Source organism: Poecilia reticulata, linkage group LG4 (genome assembly GCF_000633615.1).
Source record: "Poecilia reticulata strain Guanapo linkage group LG4, Guppy_female_1.0+MT, whole genome shotgun sequence".
Classification (NCBI taxonomy): domain Eukaryota; kingdom Metazoa; phylum Chordata; class Actinopteri; order Cyprinodontiformes; family Poeciliidae; genus Poecilia; species Poecilia reticulata.
The window spans coordinates 30617446-30636744 of record NC_024334.1 but is presented as its reverse complement, the minus strand read 5'-3'; the positions used below and the strand labels follow the sequence as shown (position 1 = coordinate 30636744).

Sequence of the window (19299 nt, the reverse complement as noted above, 5' to 3'; positions counted from 1 at the left end):
ATTGGCCTCTCCAAATCGTCCCTAGGTGTGAGTGTGTGTGTGCATGGTTGTGTGTCCTGTGTGTCTCTGTGTTGCCCTGCGACAGACTGGCGACCTGTCCAGGGTGACCCCGCCTCTCGCCCGAAACGTTGGCTGGAGATGGGCACCAGCACCCCTCCCGACCCCACTGAGGGAAAAAGGGTGCAAGAAAATGGATGGATGGATATATATATATATTTTACAGCCAACAGTGACACAGTGTGGCATTATCTAAAATGACACCAGTCAACAACAGCTAAGGTAAAGTTAGCCTTCCCGTGTTTACTTTGTAGATTCAAGAACAGAATGGACCAAACCACATCATTAACCAATCAGGTGGAAAAATGGTGATCTCAGTGGATGAAAAATATAACAAAAGACATTTTTGAAGGACGGTAATTATGAGTTTGGGTGTATCACAAACAGCATTTTTTAAATAGTTTTATTTTTATTGTTATTTTTAGAGTACAATCAAGAAAAAAGTTTGAACAATACACAGACACTATAAGAAACAGAAAAAACAAAACAACCGAAAACAAACCGCACACTAGGGGGGGACTCTTAATTAAATAACACATACCACAAGGGGACCCTTTATATTCAAAATGAATGATGTCCATGATTTGTCCATTTTTACCATTTGTTCTGACATTGCTCTTTCTGTTAAAATCTACATCTCAAATAATGAGTTTACAGTCTGTATCTATTCCTTTGTAGCAGTTGGCACCATTTCCTGGTGTTTACCTTGTCAGCTGCCATCAGCAGAATTTTCACCTTAAGCTTAACAAGTAGCTTGTTTGCTACCGATGTTGTTGTCTATGTTCAGCTACATACATTCATTTTGCCCCCAAAAAAGTCGATTTCCCCCCGCCCTCCACCCCGCTCACACGCGTCGTTCAACCAGACAGTGTATGTTGTTCCAGAACTCTGTAATTCTGGTACAAAGCCAGAAAATATAAATGTGGTTAACATTAAATGCTCCACAATCTTTCCAACATAATTGAACTCTAGATTTGAATTTACTGGTAATTTTGGGGATTTAACAAAAAATCTGATTATATTTTTCCAACAATGTTTTCTCTATGTTCTATTAGAGGTTATTGTAATTTGGGTCTTCCAGATATTCAGCCAGTTGTCTTCTGTTAGTACAAGTCCCAATTCCCATTTCCATTTTGTTTTAATATCCAATGTATTTGTGCCTCTATTTTATAACACATATTATAGAGTAAGGATACTGTTCTGTGTTTTTTACTCTTATGGGTTTCAATCAGTATTTTGACCATCACATTTTCATTGAGGTCTATTTTATGTTATAAAAGTCCCTTAATTGTAGGTAAGTAAAATGATCTTGAGTTCTTAGAGCAAACTCTGGTTGTAGTTCCTGGAAACCTGTAAAGTTCCCATCTTTAAGGACTACACATAATGCTGTTAAAACTTTTTCTAGCCATTGATTAAATTGTAGGTCTTGAATGACATATTTATTATAAGCTGATATCAGACACTCTAATTTGCATTTTCAGGTTATATATTACCATTGAGAAACAAATAACAGTATTAACATGCTTAAGTGTATTCTTGATAGTTTCAGTATTTCCAATGATACTTCTCAATTTTCTTCCATGCATTCTTTGTTCTATATTTTTCCATTTTGCTTCATAATTTTTGGCACTTATATTTATTATAGGAAAATTACACATATTTTGACCAACGTGTTCAACTAATCCTGGGTAATTTTAAACAAGTCTTCATTATGAACATTAGGTAGGAAGGGACAGCAGCACTTTGGTGGCTTTAGCAGGTATGAAAGAAGTGCTGAGCTAACTGGCTTGCTATAGCAGCTAGGTTTTCATGCTTACAATCTTATAATTACAATCTTATAATTAACTTTCATGCATAGAGGTCACTACAGTGGACAGCTATCTATAAGTCATTTTCTTGTGTTTCTTGTGGATTTTTATGTTATAAATGCACACAGACCACTGAAGTTGACCCTAATGCATCATAAAATACACTATCAACTATTGGCCATCAGCTACAGAAGAAGTTATAGTACCTTGGCTGTAAAATGTACCTTTTGGTCAAAAACCACAAATGACAGGAAATTGTGTTTTCTGTTTAGGTTTTTGCCCAACCTGCCAATGTAGCCATTACCAAGATGGATGTGAACAACTTGGCCATGGTCATGGCTCCTAACTGTCTACGTTGCCAGTCAGATGACCCCAGGGTGATCTTTGAGAACACCCGTAAAGAGATGTCCTTCATTCGGGTGCTCATCCAGCAACTAGACACCAGCTTCATGGATGGGATCTTATAGCGCCCCCTACAGCTGTTCAGTGACATACAGCCTCTCCTGTGCTCCCTTTAACCTGCTCCCTGCTCCCTCCCACAGCACAGGGACACCATACATTCAAATCGTTGCTGTTGGTGAATACTTGGCAAGTTCATGTTTACTTTGACGACAAAACCTGCCTTGATTTGAGTTTGGCTGCTTTACATTTTGAGTTATATCAGCTGTTTCTATTTCTGTGAATTTGGTCCAGCTGTAATATTGCATATACACCACCAATGTTTGGTTGGAGTTTGCTGAACATAACAGTACTGTGTGTGCCTTCACATCCATTACTACACTATACACATTCAGCTTGAAGATTTCTGCAGGGATCTCATCATTACATAAATTTCTCTTTCACATCTGCAGACCTCTGGTTAATTGTAAGTTTTGTATGAAGTTATTTTCACTTTCTGTTGCCTGGCTTAAATAGACATTCACTGTCAATTGCACACTTCCATACAAGTCTGCAGTAATGCCATTTGATCAAGAGGAGTGTTCTTCAGTGAAATGAAAGAATTAGTGCATGTTTATCAGACATTCCACTAATGGATCACACTTCATGGGAGAAACAGCTTCATCAACATGGTTTTCTCTGTTTTTGTCATCATTATGACTCCCACTAAACCTAATAGGAGCTAAGTACTCTGTAATGGAATACATTTCTTCATTTGTGATCTTGCCTGAAGATGAACAGAAAATCAGGTAAAACCATGGTTTCATACCTGTAGACACAGAGGAACATCATGCTGAAGAAGATGGAGCCCCGTTTTGATTACAGGGCGATGATGTTTACTCTACTCTGGATTTGGAGAATTTTCATAATGATCCAAGGTTTATGAAGACAGGCTGTTCTCTCTCTGCAGTTTTGCTGTTTAGGGGCAGCTTGAGTTCAATTCCTTTAAATGGCACAAAGTGATTCAAAAGCTTGATTCCAGCAGGTATGGATGCTCCACACTCACCGGCCACTTTATTAGGTACACCTGTCCAACTGCTCATTAACGCAATTGTTGAATCACTTGGCAGCAACTCAATGCATTTAGGCATGTAGACAGCAGCAGAAGACCACACCGGGTGCCACTCCTGTCATCTAAGAACAGGAAACTGAGGCTACAATTCACACAGGCTCACCAAAACTGGACAATAGAAGAATGGAAAACATCGTCTCCAGAAACAGTCGGATTGTAGGGTCAGAATATGGTGTCAACAACATGAAAGCATGAATCCATCCTGCCTTCTATCAGTGGCTCAGGCTGCTGGTGGTGCAATGGTGTGGAGGATATTTTCCTGGCACACTTTGGGTCCATTAGTACCAATTGAGCAGTGTGTCAACGCCACAGCCTACCTGAGTATTGTTGCTGACCATGTCCATCCCTTTATGACCACAGTGTACCATCTTCGTTATCCAGCAGGATAACGCACCATGTCATAAAGCGTGAATCGTCTGACTGGTTTCTTGAACACAACAATGAGTTCACTGAACTCCAATGGCCTCCATAGTCACCAGATCTCAATCCATCTTTGGGTTGTGGTGGAACGAGAGATTCACATCATGGATGTGCAGCCGACAAATCTGGAGCAACTGTGTGATGCTATCATGTCAATATGGATCAGACTCTGAGGAATGTTTCCAGTACCTTGTTGAATCTATGCCATGAAAGCGTTATGGTAGTTCTGAAGTTAAAAGGGGTCCAACCCGGTACTAGCAAGGTGTAATTAATAAAGTGGCCGGTGAGTGTATAATAACGTCTTTGTTCTGTAACATTTGCACAAGTATCAGGTTTGCCGTGAGTTTAATTTCAAGAGTTTTTTTAATACTTGAATTGCTCCTCTCCCCAGACCAAGTTGCTGGTTGTGACTGACCAGCAGGACCAAGCAAAGAGCTCTGATCTGCCTAAAGCTGAGCAGCTTTAGTTTTGTCCTTCTGATTCAGTTAATAATTGTTGTTACTAAGCAGACCAGTAAATATGCCCTCAAATTTAGCAGAGCTATCATCATCAGTGAGACTTGCTGGATCAAAAGCAGCATTGTTGGTGCCCTAGGTTTTTCTGCACGTTTTATAATAGACGGACAACGTTTGAATTGACTGTGTCTGTGATTTTCCCCCAAACTGCTCACTGAAGTCTTTCACTTCATCTGTGCAGTGCTGATCAAGTGCTAATGGCTTTCACTTTGACTCCATAACACATGGTTCTAGGATGCAAGTTGCTCTCAGAGCCTTGTGTTCTGCAGAATGGGGTTATCAGAATGAAATCTTCACATCTATTGACTCTGCTAAAATGAACTTTGACTATCGATCAGCTCCCCAGAAGCTGTGAACTACAGATCCATGGAGGATTTATATCACTGCCAGTAAACCCCTCCTTGAATGCTATTGGCTACTTTGGGAATTGAGTACTTTGGAAGCAGGAACTGAGACACCAGAGCCCAAAGAGAATCCGTCTAACATTTCCACTCAGCCCAGACAGGCCTTTCAGCTCACTAGTGATTAATCAGTGTGTGCATGTGTTCATTTGTCTTTGCTTAGAAGACATCTAGTACTTCCATTCAGTCTTTGCGTAAACAATGGTGTATTTGTTTGAAATATTTTCTATATTTAACAGTTTGTTTTTAACCGATTCTTTTATAAATAATTTATTTATATTTATTTCAGATTTTTCTAATGCCTTTGACATGCTGTATTGTAGACTTAAGTGTGTATGTTGGGTATTGTGTGTGTGTGTAGGACTGTGTAATTCTCAACATGCAGGGTGCATACACATTACCATCGTTGGCCGACTGTGAGCAAACAGAACAGCTGATGACTTTATGATCAGGCATATGATGAAAGTTATATTTATCCCTTTATTTAAAGTGAGTCCCTGAAGACAGAAAACAGTGTGCATTGTACTAGCCTAAGTAGTTTCTCAATTATAAAAATCCAGTTGTCTATAATTTGCTATATATAATCTTCCTTATATCAAGTTAACACTAAAGTTAATGTAAAAAATGTGAAAACTGGTTGCATGCCGTTTAAGGATTCGCATTGCATAAAATGCTGCATTAACTTTCTTGTTGAAGGGGAGAATTTTAACGGCCACCTGAAATGAAAGGCCAGATGGGCGCAGCCATATTCACCCCTTAAGATTATTACTTGTTACCAGGTTTGTGTTTGACACACAGCTTATCATTCAGATACACACTTTATATGTGAATCCATAATGTGTAGGCTGCAACAGATGCCCCATCTCTGCTAAATGTAAATGCTCCTCACATTGATTGAGGACTAGAAGAACCAATCTAAATCCATGCTATGTCAGCGGTCCAGTAGTAAGTAGATATCCACACTGAACAGTTTTGGATAAAACCTTCCTTTGGGTTTGTGCTGTGGACATTTCAGATGTTCTCCATGTCAATGACACCCACATGACCAGAGGCGACACTGCAGTGTTTTCTGTATCACACTGTCTCACTACTTCAAACAAGTCAGTCAGCTTGATTTATGTTTGGTCCATCAGGCTCCAATGTAGTTTGTTATATTGCTAAACAATTTTGGAATATTTTTATTGGTTTGGTAAGCCTGTGTTCTATGAAGACATTTTGCCTGTGGGAGCTTCAGAGATGGCTGAGCTATTGTGATGTGGCAGTGTGAATGTTTGGTGTTTTTTTTAATGCGACAGATTAAACAACCGATTAGCATGTTCATAGGGTCACTCTTGTCCTAAGCTGAAATTTATTACAATGTGACAAAGAAAACAAGGTAAAATCATAATTAAAGCGATCTTTAAACAAACTTAAAAAAAATACAGCAGTCTTAATCTATGTTTTGGATCCTTTTTTCCTACTTAGTTTGTACTTACGATGAATTGGTAGTTGTGTCAATGCTTATTGTCTAACATGGCCATACCACCTTATTGTCAGTCTCCCAGTTGTACGTTAATGTCCACTGTCACACACAAGCACACACCTTATCAGAGACATCTCTGGAGGTGTAATGTTTAATAAACATTCAAACGACAAACTGACATGGAATCATCTTTTTTCCTCCTTCAGCATTTGGATGCAAGAAAACAAATGAAATGATAGAAAATCATCCGCTGTTTATGGCTACTTTGGGTTCACAGGGGAACTGGTTCCCCTCTCCCATGGTAAACGAGGGACAGGTTACACTACTAGTCTCTCTGCTGTCAAAGACAAATCAAACTAATTTCAAAGAATTTCCACAAGGTGTTTCCATTTTGTGTGTATAGTTTCAGGTCAGAGCCATCCAAAGCTTTAGATCATGGAAATGGGTTGGCATCAGTTTTACATTGCTACATAATTAATCACTTTGTTGTCAACATTTCATCCTCCAGATTTTCTTTTACATATTGCTGATGTGGTCCACCATTGTGTCTGTGGATTTCCATCCCTCAACCAGTAAAAAGCTGGAGGGTTGAAGCCTCTTCAGTGCTGAGTTCCATGTCTCAGGGTCTCTGTCTCCTGGGTTCTTCCTCAGGTCAAGGGTCAGTCTGTGTGGAGGGGGATGAATCATCAGTCTCTTAGCAAACTCCAGCAGATCAGCAGGCTGAATGAAATTGGACCTGTTTAACAAAGAGAGACATAAGGCAGAAATACAGAACCAGTTGAAGGTTAATCATTGTCTGGTTCAATGTATCCAGACAATGTCTGGTGGCTTTTGAAAAAAAAGAAAAAACTCAAAACAAATTTAGAATTTATTGACTATAACATTTTAAATCTTAAATATAATCATGAACAACTTTTTAGAGCATATGGCAGTGGGTGTATTGAGACTTAGGGGAACATGGAACCATGAATGCACCTTGGTTTGGGTTTTAGCTAGTTTAATTTAATATTTTAGAAATCTTTTCAAAGTTGAAGTGATTTAAATTTAAAATGTACATGAATTTTGAAGAATAAGTTGATTAATCTTGCTTAAGTTAAATCTGTCTGGAGTAGATGTTCAGTATGTTAGCAGGTCATTTCGTCTCCTTTATGATAGTTTTTGATGACAGCTTTCAATCGCTTATCAAATGTTGCTTACTCCCTGCCACAGGAAGAGCAGAACTCTCTTCTTCTCATTATGCTAAAAACATACTACCAACACATAAGTGAAACAGAATGTTGTAAAACGTTTAAGATAGAGGTGACAAAGAGAGTAAAATCCACCAACTTTAAAAGAAGAAAAATAAACAGGTCCGTTTGAGGTTCTCACCTGATGTCTAGTTGCTTCAGTGAGCTCTGTGACTGGCCTGAGAACAGTTCTGCCAGCACACACACATTATTAGCTGTTGGCACAAAAAGGAAAAATGGATCATTCAGTCGCAAGTTCAATAGCAACAATTAGCTCAATTAATAAATGCTGCTACTATTTCATGTCAATATTTTCAAAATCATTCTTTTGTTTCCTTCTTTAACTTTTAGATAAGAACATATTTGGCAGTGGTGAAAATAATTTCTGAAAATGTCATAAGTATAAGCCGGAACTACATCCTACTTATAAAAAAATCATGAAGATTGCTTACCGAGCCGATTCTGTGCCAGACTCAGAGAGTGAAGTGAAGGCATCTTCAACGCAGCCACCAGCTCTACAAGACTTTTTTCTGGGTTGATGCACATCTCCAGAAGACGACAGTCGTTGAAGCTTAGCTCTGAGTGAACGACAAGCAGCAGTTGGGTTTCTCTGGATGGGATTCAGATCTGATTGACTGAGACAAGCAGAAACTCCTCAGCAGACACTGAATGATGGAAGCCATTACACCTGTTTTCTCCTCGACTTACCTTCCAACATGCAGCCCCTCAGCAGTTTCAGGATGTCAGGCAGACAGTCACACAATTTTATATCCTCAAACGTCAGAGCCTTTAAACTGTGATTGAATTCTGAAAGGTGAACACAAATGATATCAGAACAAACAGCGCTTTATTAGCATTACAGCAATCAAACCATTAAAATTGCCAGCAGGTTTTTGCACCTTCTCTGGTACTTTGATCATATATGATGAGCTCTATGTCTTTGACACTGCAGGGCCTCCTTTTAGTTCCCTGAACAGATCCGTCTGGCTGGGTCAGTCCAAAACGTTGACATTACTCTAGAGAAACGTGGCTATGATTAAAAGATTACTTTAAACTTAATTCTAAATTTGGTCTTAACTGTACAAAAAAACAGGAGGGTGCAGTAAACATACATAAAAGGATTTATAAACAATCAATGGAAAAACAAGATTTCACACTGATAATAAAGACAACTGATGTTTTGTTGTTTTCTGGCTGATATTGAATATTGTTGACCTGGCAAGATGGGAGCAAGTCAATCAACCCAAACTTGCTTAAAAAGGAGCTAAATAATGATAACTTACGAAACCAATGAGATTATACCATGAGGACGTGAGTGAAGATCTTTCAGAAACAACTAACTCCACATCTTGGCACATTTGCCACTGAAGCCATCAGATCTGTATCAAACCTGATGCTCTATTCAAATGAAAGTCAAACTCTTCACATAATAAGGTTCTCCTCCTCAACTTCTGTGGCAGTCCAAACAATCTTTAGATTATCAATCGTTATCTTAGACTAATAATGTTACATAATATTATGTTACATTTTATTTGTGTCATATTTATACGGATCATTGTATGCATGTTCACTATCCCGCCGGTTTCTGTTGAGGATGGGTAGGGTGTGGGTCTTCAGAACTTTTCAATAAAAATAAAGCTCCACAAACCATGACAAATGTCCTAATCAGTGATATGCAACCAGCTTCTTTCCATTTCCAACCCCAATCAAGTGCAACATGCAGAGCATCTCCAGTAAGTGAAGTGTCTTTACCTGAGAGCGTGTTGAGGAGCTGGCTCTGACTGCAGCCAGTGGGTAGTCTCATCCCTGCTATGTGAAGAGAGGAGAGATGTGGGCTCCGTCTAAGCACTGAAGTCAAAAAGTGTAGATCTGTTTGGAGCTGGATTATTTTCATGGTTAACTTCTCCAGAGGAAGTTCTGCAGAAAACAAGTTGGGAAGAACCGAGATTAGGCTCATCCCTAAATAAATGACTAAACTGGAAAAGGTTCTACTTTTTAGCTAAAAGGTCTATTAAGTATTTTTAGGTGTCATTTAGTATCAAGCAAGAACCACTGCTCCACATGTGCATGAAATTTAAAGCATTAGGAGTCTCCTGCTCCACATTCAGCAGGAGCTGTGCTTACTGCACCTGATGTGTCGGGCTCAGCAGTCCCCGCGTGGTCCAGATTAAATTGCGGTCCCCATATTGCTGTCTGAAACTCGACACATAGGGACGTCAGTCTGGGCCTTGCATTCAGTAGGGTCTTCATGAGTCCAACATGAGGCAGGAGCCCAATGCTGAGATGGACGAGGCTGCTGCAGCCGCTGTCAGAAAGCTGCTGCAGCGCTCCAGCAAACTCCAACACGTCCAACTCCCTGAAGATGGCTGCACAGCACAAACATTCACCACTGTTTGTTCTCTGGTGGAGAGGCAGGATAAAGATTCTCATTTCCATCAAAGGTCACAGGTTAAATATAATTTACTTTAGCTTGAAACATCTAAAGATTTTTGAGTTTTTATTCAATAAAGGAATCCTCAATGTAAAGTAAAAAACACCACTTTGGTTTAAGTAGGTCTCTGTCACAAGGGAGCACTGTTTCCATCAAGGTGGTTATTTGGTTTCATGGTCAAGTAGTTCATATCAGAAGAGTGAAATCATCATCTGCCACTAAAGGGATGAGGAGGGAATCATTTCTTTCCCTTTAAATGCTTGTTTGATTTTCTGGAAGAGAACCAAACTGATTTAAGGACAGTAAACATCACATGAAATGCTGGGAAACGCACAACACTTTCCATACAGTCATTATTAGTTAACAATAAAGCAAGGCTGGAAAAGAGGTGTGAGAGATACATGAAGTACATCCCATGATTCAACAGGCTGTAAAACCCCTGAACTCATCAGCCCTCCACAGTGATGTTACAACCAATGACGGTGAGGGACGGACGTTACTCTTCTGTGGTGGCCCCAGGGCCCAATACGCCCTGGGCAGGTCGCCGGTCCTTCACAGGTCAACAACGCACAATTGAGCAATTTACCTAAAGTTGTGTGTTTGGACTGTGGGAGGAAGCTGGAAACCCAGAGAAGACCCATCAGTGCTACCAACAAACTGCATGCAGAAACACCAGGATTCAAACCCAGAATCTTCTTGCTACAAGGCAACAGAACCACCAACCATCTGACAATGTAGCTGCACGTTTCCTGCAGTGTTCTTTAAGAGAAGACACTTCCTCCTGAACACCAACTGAGCCAATCCACACTCGTTCAGTATGTTTCCAGTTGTCCTACAAAGCAAACTGGTTTGTTCTGAGCACATCTGACATTTATTTGAATTTCCTATATGGACATATTGGCAAAACAACCCAGTTGAGGTAACCGTCATAGACGTTTTCAACTAATGAAAGCAAACTGCCCAGCTGAATTGTGGAAATAGCAACAATGGAACCAGTTTGTCACACAGCTTCTCTCTTTCGGTTGTTTTTCTTTAGGAAATAATGAGAGAGTTAAATATGATGCGTTTGTACACCTCAAACAGAACAGGAAGAAATATTTTGCCTTTAAATTGTTTCTGTGAATTTAGCACAAACAGCAGAAGGTTTTGTAATAGCCCCAGCTATATTGGTAAACTTACATTTGCTGTGAAGACTTAAAGACTGAAGGCAGAAAAATGTAGGCAAGGAAAAACCCAGGACCTTGAGAGAATCAGGACCACAGGTTCTGATCTCCAAATGGGTAATCTGTCCAAATGTGCATGCTCCTGCTGAACGACCATCACAAGGACTGAAAGTATGACAGAGAACCTGAGGGTCCAAAGTAAAGTTCGGTACACCACATGGGTCCTCCTCCTTCTCCACAGACTCGGAAGATAACTTGACTCGTTTGCAGGGAATGACATCATCACTCTTGCCTGAAGCTGTGGATTCAACATCTAGACTGGAGCTGGCTGGTGACGTTTGTAAAACATGAGGGAAGGAAAACAGTTTTTTCAGCTCCATGTCGACGTACTGTGACCCACGTCCATGCAGGAGCCATGCAAGGTCCAGGGCAGAATCTATACCAACAACGAGGTTTGTAGTGATCCCATGGTCCAGCAGGCGATGCAGGACGTACAGCACAGCTTGTGTTTTCCTCACTGTTAACAATAAGTGACTGACATGAATACTTCTTATATGCTTTTCTAACAGCACTAGAAGAGGTTGCTGATTGGTAGTTAAAGCTTGCAGAGCCTGATGCATAGAAGGAATGAGTATAAAATGATGAATACTTTTGGCTGCAGAACTCAAGAATGAATTGGATTTTAAATCTGTGCTGTTTTTTAACACATAGTTGCTGCTCAGTCCGTAGAATACACTTGTAAAAAGCCTCAACATGACTTCATGCTTAGCTTCCGCTTCTGTCCTGAAGTCCAATGCCTGAAAAGTAGCAAAAGACAGGAAGTGCATGTGTGAGATCCACATTTACACATATACGACATTGAAACTTTGCAAGAGGGTGGAACTCTTACACGGCTCAGACCAATCAGGTCCCGGAGGATTTCAACCCATCCAGAATATGTGGATAACCCTGAAATAGGAAACATATCATCAGTTTAAATGTGAGAATGAACAATATCATAATATTTATAACATAATAGTAATTAGACATAGTTTGATAAGGGGAAGCTAAGCGATAATGTTACTTTTGCTTTTCAAACTATTTTTTCGAGGTTGGATCTATGAGAGCAGAAATATGTTGTTTTATGTTTCAGTCTATGACTGAAGACAACCATGGCAACGTACTGCTCAGAGCCGCCCAGGCCTCCATGGGGCCCTAAGCAAAATGTGGTTTTGGGGCCCTCTGTTTCTGCTAAACGTGGACTGCAGCAGTCAGATGATTAGATTAGGGCTTTTGTAAACAAATATTTTAGTAACTGAGTATTCTATCAATTATTCAAGTGATTAGATAAAAAAATTGATCAAATAAAATATTGGTAAATCTAACATAACACAGGTGTTAGTATTGCATATCAACATCAGTACAATTTTTCACATTTGAGCTAACAATAACTTTTCTGTAGTTCAGAAAAATAACCTGCAACAATAGTAGCTCACTCTCCAAGTTAACCAGAGGAAAATTTATACAACAATCTGAAATTATATTCAATTTAAGAGGCAGGCTCACCAATACGCTTATAAAAATGTCTATACTTTTAATTTATGTATTCATCTTCAGTCAGTTTAATAGATGAACTCTCACCTTGCCCAGACATTTATAGTTTTTGTCTCTATGTAAGTAACGGAATGCAACACCTGCCTGTCCACTTTGAGAGACATAATCTAAAAAATTAAACCCGGAAATCACAATGTATGATTTTTTAAATCATTTATTTGTGTTACTGTTGAAAATAACTATTTGAACACCTGTGAAAATCATTGTTAATATTTAGCCTTTGTACTGTACTAAATAGCCTTTGCAAACAATTGACCTCTGTTTGCAATGACAGAGGTCAATTGTTTAAGTTTTTCACCAGGTTTGCACTGCAGCAGGGATTCTGGCCCATTCCTCCACACATTTCTTCTCTATATCAGCCAGGTTTCTGGGTTGTCGCTGAGAAACACAAAGTTTGAGCTCATCCAAAAATTTTCTATCGGGTTTAGGTCTGAAGACGGGCTACGCCACTCCCAAAACTTTGATATGCCTCTTACAGAGCCACTCCTTGGTTATCTTGGCTGTGTGTCATTGTCATGTTGGAAGACACAGACATGACCCATCTTCAATGCCCTAACGGAGGGCAAGGAGGTTGTTCCCCAAATTCAACAACAAAACGTTACTATGCTGCTAAGAAAGGTTAAAATCAGGTTTTCCAAAAAACAGAAAGGCAGAGAGAAAAAGGCAAGAGTGTTCATTTATAACCCAGTTTTTCTCCAAGAGAGGTGGGTAGACTGTGTGAGATTATCAACCATTTAGCATAATTAGCTTAGCTACAGACTACTGTTTGCCTCATTTTCACTAGCATTTAATGAATTAAGAAAAATATTACCAATATATTCATATATTTCACTTTTCCCTTGTACCTTTTACCACTTAACAGATGAGTGAGTGAGCAGCAGCTCTAACCCACGTCCCTCCTGACCTGTTCTCTCCTGAGTGAAATTAAAGCTGCAGTATGTCACTTTTATATAAATATATTTTTTTCCACATATTTTGTTAAAACCGTCATTATGTTGTGACAGTATGGTATGACAGGTAATCTGTGAAAAATCTATTTCCTCTGCTTTCTCCCAGTGCTAGAAATAACCAGTCAGAGGCAGGAGAGTTTTAGTGCTGTCAATYACAATCTCATGTGGTGCTGCTCATCTTTCCTCCTCCTCGATTTGTGCTGTGCTGCAGCTAGCATAGCACAGAGTTGTGCAGATTCAAACTGTGAATGCTCAGTTTACTTGGCATAGATACCAATGACGGCAGATTAACGGTTTCTTGTAATGATAAGTTGTTTCTCCACTATTAGCACATTATGCAGTGAGTGAATGAGGCTAATTGACAGTGCTAAGAGCGTCCTACTAGTTCTGATTGGTTGTTTTGGTCAGAACGGTGCATTACTTTAACCAGTAATAGTAATTCAGGAAGGAGATGGAGGAGATTGATTGTTTTCAGATTATCTGTCTCATAACAAACTGCTACAACAGCTTTAACAAATATGCAGAAAACATATTTTTTATTAAAGTTATGTACTGCAGYTTGAATAAAATGCAGCTGCTAGCATTTTTAGAAGTCTGGATCGATTAATGTGTATTTTACACGTTGCTTTTGACTGTTGCTCATAGGGAGACATTTCAGTATCTAAAACTAATAGAAAAAATGTAAGTAACCTACTTGCATCCTGGGTGTGGACTGTTGGATGTTAAATTCATGAGCAGTAAATATTGTGCTAATTATCAGTATTGAACCAAAGAAAGCAAGGCAGATGCAGCCTTTAAAATTGTGACGCTTTTTATGGGTCAAATAGACTCAAAAAATTGTAACAGCAGCTGAACAGGGGGCCCAAACAAATTTATTGTCAGGGGGCCCAAGATTCCTGGTGGCGCCCCTGGCTGTGACGCTAATTTTCTATAAGCAGCTTCACAAATCTTTTTGATAAACATTACATTACTAAGATACCTGCAAACATACCTTGATCTTGGCTTTTTTTCCTCTTCTTCCTCTTTATTTTTGTTGTCGTGGAATAATAAGTCTTATTTTATGGCATTGTTTAGCTAACTTATCTTCCACTGGTTCTTTGGACATTTGGATGCACACTGCACATTGAAGAGAGCTCATACTACCGGTGAAACGTGACCTGCTGCGGCCACCAGAGTGCCCCAAGAACATTTTTTCTTTTCACCCACAGAAACAATGATTTCTACATGATCAAATATATTTTAAAAAAATCACAACTTTACAATGAAATTGTATGTTTGTTAGTATAATTGCATAGAAATTATTACTTAAAAGAAATCAGTTTCACTTTGGGGAGTTCTGGGGCCACTTAGTTTGCTTATGCCTTGGGCCGATTCTGAGTAAGTTGCTTTATTGGTAGATATTGCCTCTGACTTTGCTTTTATTTTCAGAGAAAGTACTTCTAGTCCGGTGCTTCTTGGGTTCTTTTCCTGCCCTTTGTTTGATTGTGGCAGATGTTATGTATTGTGATCAATATTGGTAGTTTTCTCCTCAGACTTCTCTTGCGGTAGATAATGAATACTGAACAAGAACTACAGACAAACAGAGACAGAGTCCATACCTCTCTTATTGAGGGCTGGCTGGACTTCATCCAGTTGACATGCTGTCAGATGAGGCAGTAGATCCTTAAGCAGCGGCGCTGGGAGGTCTAGGATTTAATACACATCACATCAGATCACTCTATAGGACTGAGGGCTGAAACATAAATTATGAATACAGTTAAAACCAGAAATCTACATATAGCGAATACAACTCCTCCAACATGGCGGTTTGCTGTGTGAGCTATAGTCACAATCTAAATTTTTATTCTGAAAATCAGACACGATTCCTCTTCTTTTTACAAGTAGAGTGAAAGTTTCTCAAATTACAAACCATTTTCTAAATAACAGCTCATAAGTTTAGAATAATGACCTAAACTGATGCTAACTTTTTGGAAGATGTAACTCAGCTACAGTTAGCATCATGTCCAGCAGTTTAGGTCATTATTCTAAACTCAGCTTAGTAGCTCTTAGTCTTACCAAGAACAGCTTCGATTCCCAACGCGGTAAAATGTGTTCTGACGGCCTGAAAACATTGTTTTTGTAAACTGATATCTGCTGACTTTCTCAGCTTTATCTTTCCTTCCATCGATAATGATTAATGATTAACGCCTAACACCCCCGGCCTCCATCACAGTACTGTCTAACAGGCCTCTTCTTCTGCTGTAGAAAGAGAGAAAGGTGCGTCAGTGGCTCGTTCTTACGACATAATAAAGAGTGGCCCATGCATTGGCTGCTGGGGCGCAGGAAATACGGCGGCCATCTTGGAGAGGTCGTCCCTCCTACTTTGTTCAACCAAAACAGCAGAAGATGCCTCAGCACTGAGGGATATTGTTGTTCTGATCGATGGACTATTGATGTGAGGCTCCACAGACAACATTTCACAAGTAAGATGGACATTTATATTGTGTATATATTGTGATTAGAATATTAATAATGTATCAAATAATGTATTTGATACCAGCTAATATTAGCTACAGTGCTTGGTGTAATACGGGGTTCAGCCGCTATGAAGGATAACTGAGATTCCGTAAATCTAAAAAAATGTATTATTCTCTAACATTGACTTAGATTATCTGACACAAGAGCCTATATAACCTGGTTGTAATTCTCTTTTGTTATAATTACACAAAATGTCTTTTTTTATTATTTGTCTTACTTATCTTACTGAAACACCTGTCATTGTTTTAACCGTGTTAAAGATCTGAAGCCTCTCCCTTTTATTTCTTCTTCTGTGGTATTGTCTTTAAATTGTTGGCGCCCCTTAGCCACTCGTTTTATTTTTCCATCTAAATTCATTCAGGTTATTTTTAGATCTATTAAGTACATTTTTGTTATATACTTTTGTTTTGTGTAGGACTTGGAGCGGGCAGCCTTTAACACGGTTGTTTTGTCTGTATTCTCGTCAGAAATAAACCGAGAATCATCCGTTTGAAAGAAACTGTCACGGTTCATTCACTCAAAAACCACCAGCACAACGCAGAAAAGGATCCGGTTACACCTATATTACAAATGACACAATGTAACATATATTATAAAACTTATGTGTCACATTCACCAGCGAAGTTTACACAGGTGGTAAAGACTATTATTTATATGTAATTCTTTCACTATGTCAAAAGTAAGATACATCCCAAATCTTCTGTTTTTGTTTTGAAGGTTTCCTAAAGACACGATGTGAGGAAGAAGAGAGATATATTTATAAAGAGAGACGATTCACTGCAGCATGGATGAATCTCACATCGGATTTTGGACTCAATCTCAGCTGCTGAATCTCTGAAGGTAGAACTCGTCGTCTGAAAAACATATATATATATATATATATATATATACACACATACATATATAGACATGTATCCAATACATATTATTCAGTATTAATCATTATTTATTTTTGTTTGTAGTTATATAAATATGTATTATTACTAAATAATTTATTAAATAAATTATGAACGGCTGTGTGCTTTTTTAATATGCTCATCATACATCAATATCAGAATATTCCATTCCTATTCTATTGTTATAGCCACTAAGCATATTTAAATATGCTGAACTATGTATTAAAAACATACTTTAAAAATACAATAGTTTATAAATGTAGCTTTGATAGATGTTTGAATATGGTTTCCAGTAACAAAAAAGCGTTTTATGATCGATTAAATGCGCTGATACGTCATTGTGCTGCTAAACACATAAGGCTGAGTGGAGTGGTGGACCGCTCCAAGATGGCCGCCCTAAATCTCTTCAGCGACAATGGGCGAGAGCGGTCCATGAGGGTCTATTCTTATATTATGTCTATGGCCTCATACCTTATTTGGAAATGGGACCATTGCACTCTGGAAGTGAAGGGGTGGGGGAACTATTTCCTGTGTTATCAGCGATCTCCCGTTTTTATTTTCTTTTTAAATCTGCAATATATCTTCACCTTTAGGAAGGAGTTCCATTCTCAGCATGTATTTAAACTTGTCTCTCAGCGCAGCTCACAGTTAAATTCTGTAGTTTTCTTTGTACTTCTAAATCTGCTCCTTAGTCGCATATTTTCGGGTCTACTACTGCCTCTAGTGGCGTGGGGGTGGTACACAACTAATATAATTACACCACTAAATGAGAATAGCAGTTTATTTTCTTAACGAGCTCATTTTGCTTGTTAGCAAAAGTTTTAAAAACAGGTATTCAATTTAGGTTGTTACCTAAATTGAATGCCTGTTTTTAAAAATGTTACACATCCCCTCCCCGAACCTCACTTCTGTCTCTACGTACTACATATGTCCTTAAAAAACCAAATCTAAAGTTGGTTTGAGCCAAGTTTCCTGAATACATATTACATCTGGTTTTTTGTTTACATTTTTAATGAGTCTTTTAGATTCTTATCCATTTGTAATTAAACTTTGAGCATTCCAATATAAAATAATCAATGTCTTATTTCCTGATTTTTCTGTTTCCCCATCTCCACCCAGTCCTTCAATGTTTCCATGAAATGTCTTTTATACCTAAGAATTTCTCTGATCTTTTAACTATTATCTTAATTTTGTCTGTTTTGTACTTAATCAGTAAAGTACATATAGGCAATGAACAACACTCCACTGCAATTGCAGGTTGTTTTCACTTCTGGCTCCAGATGGGATGTTGAGTTTTGTTAAAAGTCTACCTCCCTTCTTGTTCCTCCAGTCTGTCCTTGAACTCTGATTCAGCATAACTGATGTTAACTGTCTTCACTTCAGTGGCCTTCTTTCAAACTTCACACCTCCCAAAGGTTGCTCTATGCTGTCCCCCACATTTACATTTATCTTGAACATTGTCACCACACTCTTGTATGACCAACCCCACATCTTTACACTGCTGCAATGTGTCCATATCTTTGACACTTGAAACACCAGAATGGGGAAAGGATGCAGGGCCTAACTGGAAATCTTATGAACCCATCTTAACCCTCTCTGGAAGTACATTTTCTTGAAATTCTATCAGTACAGATGTACTTTCAACTTTTACCATATTTTGTTTTCAATAATCTTTTTATATCGGATTCATCTCCACACCCTGAATGCTTTTTTTTTTTTTTTTTAGCTTTTCTTGGTCTTCATTTACAGGTATCATCACTCCTCTTATTACATTCTACTCTCCGAAAATCCTTTCCCGTTTTTCTACAGATACAGTGGCGGTTTCTGATGTGGGCGACATGGGCAACCGCCCAGGGGGGCATTTGGTAGGGGATGGCATGAATGACCGCCACCCTCCCCTTCCTTCTGACTCCCCCTTCCCCCTGCACCTTCCCTCCTCTCCCTCGGTTGTCAAATAAGGTCAGGTTAGGGGTCAACCAAACACTCAACGTTCCCTCAACATGTAGTTACTGTCCGGATGTTAGAGAAAGAGTCATAATATTCATAAAGTTTTTTTTTACGTTAAAACGTAATAAAACGCCGCTCTCGGCAGTGTGTTTAACTTGTCCTTCTCAGTGGGTCAGGTTTGCCCTGTGAATCGTCTTGAAGGCATGCCAGGGGTTAAACTGATCAGACTGGTTTCTCCCACACATGCAGAAGTTTGCCAAGTTATGTTATGTGTTTTATTCAGTGTGAAAAGTAATTGCAAAGAAATTAAGTGTCCTTGGGCTGCCACCTTATCGTGGTGGAGGGGTTTGAGTGTCCCAATGATCCTAGGAGCTATGCTGTCTGGGGCTTTATGCCCCTGGTA

General features: G+C 39.0%; 2 protein-coding genes across 2 annotated transcripts in view; one reads left to right on the top strand and one right to left on the bottom strand.

Moving 5' to 3' along the window:
• The window catches only part of arhgap39 (Rho GTPase activating protein 39), a 97600-nt gene extending 91253 nt beyond the window's left edge, over positions 1-6347 (top strand). Inside the window, exon 10 of the mRNA XM_017304331.1 lies at positions 2138-6347. Within this exon, the coding sequence (XP_017159820.1) occupies positions 2138-2332 (195 nt within the window). The 3' untranslated portion in view covers positions 2333-6347. The remainder of the gene's footprint in view (positions 1-2137) is intronic.
• Positions 6311-15789, bottom strand: lrrc41 (leucine rich repeat containing 41). Its single transcript, XM_008408145.2, has 10 exons — positions 15592-15789; positions 15135-15221; positions 11883-11941; positions 11010-11790; positions 9529-9765; positions 9152-9316; positions 8108-8206; positions 7852-7977; positions 7542-7614; positions 6311-6909 (listed from the first exon to the last, which is right to left on the bottom strand). Exons 1-10 carry the CDS (start codon positions 15698-15700, stop codon positions 6690-6692), a joined length of 1956 nt encoding a protein of 651 aa, XP_008406367.1. The 5' UTR covers positions 15701-15789; the 3' UTR covers positions 6311-6689.
• Positions 15790-19299: the final 3510 nt, after the last annotated feature.

Excerpts from the sequence above, each read along its gene's own strand:
- lrrc41 (XM_008408145.2), bottom strand. The coding sequence starts at position 15,700 with ATGGAAGGAAAGATAAAGCTGAGAAAGTCAGCAGATATCAGTTTACAA. Across the intron at positions 7,615-7,851 it reads TCTGGCACAGAATCGGCTCG|CTAATAATGTGTGTGTGCTG; the intron begins GTAAGCAATCTT and ends TTGTGCCAACAG. Across the intron at positions 6,910-7,541 it reads CTGAAGCAACTAGACATCAG|GTCCAATTTCATTCAGCCTG; the intron begins GTGAGAACCTCA and ends TTTGTTAAACAG.